The sequence below is a fragment of the Pyrgilauda ruficollis genome, unplaced genomic scaffold (genome assembly GCF_017590135.1).
Source record: "Pyrgilauda ruficollis isolate IOZ18807 unplaced genomic scaffold, ASM1759013v1 scaffold22, whole genome shotgun sequence".
NCBI lineage: Eukaryota > Metazoa > Chordata > Aves > Passeriformes > Passeridae > Pyrgilauda > Pyrgilauda ruficollis.
Genome location: NW_024521428.1, coordinates 7,196,975 through 7,202,315, shown reverse-complemented (window position 1 = coordinate 7,202,315; position 5,341 = coordinate 7,196,975). Strand labels below are relative to the sequence as shown.

At 51.3% G+C, this 5,341-nt stretch overlaps 1 protein-coding gene across 2 annotated transcripts in view; it reads right to left on the bottom strand.

Annotated features, from left to right (window-relative positions):
- Window positions 1-1,110: 1,110 nt before the first annotated feature.
- SHOX (short stature homeobox) overlaps window positions 1,111-5,341 on the bottom strand; it is a 10,886-nt gene continuing 6,655 nt past the window's right edge. Inside the window, exons 3-5 of one of the 2 annotated variants that reach the window (XM_041468509.1) lie at window positions 3,668-3,725; window positions 3,489-3,577; window positions 1,111-2,028 (exon numbers count right to left, since the gene is read on the bottom strand). In XM_041468509.1, the coding sequence (XP_041324443.1) occupies window positions 1,783-2,028; window positions 3,489-3,577; window positions 3,668-3,725 (393 nt within the window). In that variant the 3' untranslated portion in view covers window positions 1,111-1,782. Of the gene's footprint in view, window positions 2,029-2,577; window positions 2,673-3,488; window positions 3,578-3,667; window positions 3,726-5,341 lie in introns of those variants that run through there. The other variant, XM_041468510.1, reaches the window with a different exon arrangement.

Genomic DNA, 5,341 nt, shown 5'->3' with positions numbered 1-5,341 from the left:
AAAATTTTTTTTAAAAACCCAAACCAAATTAGAAGTGAATAACTGAAAAAAAAGTAAAACTGGGGAGGAGGATCAGTAAACCCAGACACTTTGGTAATATAATTTAAAGGACTTCCCTGCTCTCCATCCTTGCTGGATTTGTAGTAGTTTCTTTGCTTAAGCATTAGCTTAATACTTGGTGTCCAAATCACAGGCAAAAATTAAAATGGCCAAACATTGAACTTGTCCTCTTCTACAGAACACTTCTATGGGTTGTTTTAACTTGTTTGGGTTTGTTGTTGTTTTGCTTTTTTACCTAAAATCATGTGAAAGTGTCATACAGATTTTTCAGCTTGCTTCTGAGAAATATGGCACATTAAGTTGACTAGAAATCATAGTATCTACCTTTTCCCATATGTGATACATATAACTTTATCCATTCCTAGAAGACTCGGACTGTCATTTTGGCAAGGAGCTGCAATGCACCAGTCTGAGCATAAAGGATTTAAGTTATGGATCTTGCAGAATTGGTTAATAACGGAATAAGTACGGCTATTTTTTTCATCTATAATATTTACAGTATTGCACTTTACTGCACTTAATTGCATTTCACTAAAATTAATGCTGCATCAGTATTATGCCTTAAAACCATATGTCCATCTTTGTGGCATAATTCATTCATTCTACATCCTGTAAAACAGTGAGATTCTGATTCAAAGATCTAGGCATTTGGGGGGGAAAAAATGAAAAATTGACCTGTTTTTATGGCACAATACATCTCTTTGAGTTCACGTAATTCTGGCAAACAGGTGCATTTCTTATTGTTCCCATCTTTCAAGTTATCACTAACAATTAGTAAATTCTAGTCTCTCTTTTTTTCTCCTTTCAAAGGACATAGCCATTTGAGACACACACTTTTTTGTTATTGCTGCTCCTTTTTTTTTTTTTTTTTTTTTTTTTTAGGAAAGAAAAGAAGGAAAATAAAAATCTGCCTTGCCTCAGATCTGAAATTCCACATTTAAATTCAAACCAGTTCTGCAGCAGCAGCAGCTCCTCAGTGATGGAAGAGATTCATGGCAGTGAAATAATACTGTTGGCAACAAAGAAATGTCATCTTTAATGGAGACCAGCCCCAAGGATTTATTATTTATTATTATTACTATTTGTTTTGTTTAGTTTTGTTCTAATATATTTCTGATCTTCAAAACGTGTTTAGTTTGACACATGCACAAGGTAGCAAAACTGACAGCAGCAGATGACGTTATGCCGGAGCGATCACTTTTGCCAGGGTCAAAAATCCAAAGTGTCCCCAATGTTCACAGATTAACATAATTTAGAGATAGTTTCCTTTTTTTTTTTTTTTTTTTCTCTTTTTGTGATTTTTTTTTAACTCTCTTTTCTCTCTCCTCCCACCTACTTTGTCCTCCGAGGAGTCTCTGACTGGCGGGTGCGTGTTTGCTGCTCGCGTGTCTTGTGTCCGGGGGCCCGCGGCGGGCGGAGCGTCCCCACCGCGCCACGCGGCGCCTCCCGGCCGCCGAGTCCCTGGGGCCGAGCGGGCGAGCAACGCGGCGCTCGCACACCTCGGGGAAGGGGAAAGAAATAAAAACAAAACAAAAATAAAATAAAATAAAATAAAAAACAGATAAGGCGGCAGGGCGGCCGGAGCGCTCGCTGCTCGCCCTGCAGCCAAGGAGGAGGAGGATGAGGAGGAGCGGAGGGGCAGAGCGGCGGTCCGTGCGGGTCACACGCCCGCCCGCCGCGGGCACCCGGGGCGGGGTGTGGTGGGGGCTCGGGGGAAGCGTGTCAGAGCCCCAGGGCCTCGGCGTGCTTGCGGGCCTTCAGCCGCAGGTCGGCGATGCTGGAGTTCTTGCTGTTGCTCTTGGCGGCGGCGGCCACCACGGCGGCGGCGGAGGCGGACTCGGCCAGGGAGGCGATGGGCAGCCCGAAGGGCGGCGGCGGGAACATCAGGTAGGGCGCGTGGGCCGCCAGGTGCGGGTGCAGGTGCGGGTGCGCGTGGGCCACGCCCTCCAGCTGCAGCTGCGCCTGGACCTGGGCGGCGGGGCAGAGACACGGCGTCAGCGCCGAGCCCGCCGCCAGCGACACACAGCCCGCCAGCCCAGCCCCGGCCCCGGCCCCGGCCCCGGCCCCGGCCCTTCCCGGGAGCCCGGCGGGTGAAAAGAACAACTTGTGAGCGGAGTTTCCTCCGCAATCAGGGCGGCAGCAGACCTCCGCTCCTTGCTCAACCGAGGGCACAGAGACACGCTTAACCCTCCTCCTGGTGGTTTTAAATAAATAAATAAATAAATAAATAAATAACTGCTGTCCAACGCACGGGCGCCAACAAGTGCTAAAGAGCCAATTTTTTTTCTTCTTTTTTTTTTTTTTTTTTTTTTTTTTTTTTTTTTTTTTTTTTTTCTTTTAAGGCATGTTTATTTATACCTTGCTAAAAACTCTTTGGCCGTGGGTCCCTTCTATACCCGGCTAGTGTTTGCTTTGGAGCTTTCTAGACCTACACAAACACATTGGGTTGACTGAGAGATTTCAGCTTCGGGTAGGTTCGGGGAGGAGTGGGGGAGAGTTTATTTATGTATTTAATTATTTTGGTCCAAATATGTCTTTTAAAAATCAATACAATTAATCTGTCAGCTCCACGTGTCTCCGAGACGGAGAAGGTGGTGGAGGGTCCCTTTGGGCTGGAAAAAAAATCAATTCCCCGATTAATTGACCAAAAAAAAAAAAAAAAAAAAGAAAAAAATAAAAAGAAAACACCGAGGGAGGGAGAGTTACAACCGGCTAGAAGCGGGAATGGAATTTCATTGCCCTCGTCCCGGTTTTCCCCAGCGGCCTTCCCCGGGTGGCTGCGCCTCGCTGGGGCACGGACCGGGCCCCCAGTGGCGTCGGTGTCTGGGCTCCGCCATTGCCCCGTCCTGGCTGACCATCAAGGAGGCAGAGCATTTGCGAGCAGGCTCCCCACCTCCGGGGTGGTCACATCCATCGGAAAAGGACAGGTCTCAACAGCCCGCCCGAGAATGAGGAGGGGAACTCCAGCGCAAGGGTCCGCATAGTTTTTCCCGCTCATGGTTTCGCCCGCCGGGTGGAAGAGCTTCGTCCCGCAGCGCTCTGCGGCGCCTGGAGGAGACCAAAGCCCCCGGGGCTGCTCGGGACCGAGCCGCTCCGTGCCCGCAGAAGGCACTGCCGGGCCCACCCGCCCGGGGAAGGCGATGCGGCCCCGGGAGGCCGGTCCGGTCTGCGGGCGGCCCCGGGGCCGAGTGCCAGCCCTTAGCCCCGCCGGCGCCTCCCGGGGCCGCGGGACCCCCCGCTCGGTCCCGAGGAGCGCTGAGCTCCCGAAAGCCGGGCGGGGGCTCCTTCACCAAGTTTTACAGCCTGTTTTTAATACGTGCCAACTTCTATATAAATGGCACTTGTAAACGTGTCCGGCTTCCTCCCGTGCAAACGAATGGGGGTCGGAGCTTACTGGGGGAAAGTAAAATAAAACCGGAGCTAACTACCTGTTGGAAAGGCATCCTCAGGGCTCCCATATTCACATAGGGGGCTACTCTGCAGGCGTCTAAATGGCTGGCGGTTCCCAGGATCACACCTGCGGAGAGAGACAGGGCCGGGTGAGTGGCGAAGGCGCCCCGGGGCTCCGAGCCCGCCAGCCCCCGGCCGGTCCGCACCCCTAACCCACCTTTGTGCATCTGGTTTTCCTGCTTTCGGCACTTTGCTCTCCTGTTCTGGAACCAGACCTGTGAAAAGAAAAAGCAAACAAAAACAAAACAACAACAAAAAAATGGAGGTGGCCTAGGCAGCTGCTAAGGGAGCATTATCTCAGGAGCTAGGGATGGAGGGGTGAGGCCAGTGAGTGCACAGCTTTACGGAGGTCTCCCCTCGGGAGCAGTCGAGGGGATAAGCTCGACTCCAGGCAGAGTGAGCCCCTCTCTGTGCTGCTGAGGGGCTGTTCGGGGGGAGATCCTGCTCCTTGTTGTGGTCCCTTAGTTGAACCTAGGAGCTGGGAAGCGCTCTCGCAGAGGGAGAGACCGGGAGCCTGCCGCTTAGCACCGGTCCCGGAGGACCCCGTGTCCCCTGGGCAGACAGTGGCAGTCTTTCTGCCACCCGTCTGGAGCGACATTTAAAGTAAGACCACCCGCAGGACGGATGGGACCCTCGTACCCTTCCTAGTCACCTTAAGCAGGCCGGGAAGAGCCAGAGTGGGCCAAGTCAAGCTCCGGGGTCTGGCCCCCAAGAGACTGGAGCTCCTTCCTGCCCTCTCCCGAGCTGGGCTTAAAATCAATGATCTCTGACAAGATGCGAGCCACTCAACTTTCGCGAAAGGATCTGAATCATTCCCCGTTCCCTAAATGTCAAAGAAAACAACCCGCTTCTGCAGACTTCTGGCCAGACAAGAGCAGCATCTTTTGCAGGCTGGGATGTAAAGAAGTGCTCATGCCCCTACCCGAGGAAAGCCTGTAATTCGATAATGCTTCCCCAATTCCAGCCGTTCTCACTCAAACAATCGAAGAACTTTGCAGTTGCCACTGCCCTTCCCGTGCCTCTTTTCCAGGGGCATTTCAGACTTTCATTACTTTTCCCCTTCTGCCGTGTTCGATTAACAGCTCGCCCCAAAACATCATCAGAAACGCGGGCCAAAATATTTTGCGGATCCTTATCTTTACACCAGAACCTACTGAATATGGACAAACATTGACTTTCACCGCTGATAAAATCTTGTGGCTAAGTAAACACCTACAACCTTTGATGTTCTTGCACTTGCCAAGAGATCATACGGTTAATTAATACTAACTGCACTTCCTACATCAAATTTTCCCTTCAAGCTTTCTTCAATTGCCTTAATGATGGTCATTTACAACGGAGTAATTAGTGCAAAGAAAGGCTTCCGAAGGCATTAATTACCTCGGGTACCTCAGTGATTTTCTTAAGTAGGAATTGGCCTTCTCTGATTCAGCGCAGCATTTTTCCTGCCTAGGGTGTCTGTGGGGGAAGCGCGCAGCGGGCGACTGCGGAGCGCAGCGGGTGCGGACAGACCGACGGACGGACGGACGGACGGGCGGGCGGGCGGACAGACAGACAGACCCACCCACCAGTCCTGGTTCCTGCCCCTGACGGCTGTCGCCAGCGCAACCCTCCCCGTGCTAAGCGGGCATCGCTGCCGCCCCGCTGCCCTGCAGAGCACAGCGCGGCACAAGCCTGTTTTTCCCTACCAGCAAGACGCAGATAATAGCAACATGCATCGCTTCTCCTTTTAACTGGACCGTTAGGGATTTATACACATGTACAGATGTACTTGAATACGAGCATGCAAAATATTATCGAGCTGTAGCGACAATAATACATCTTTTTTTAC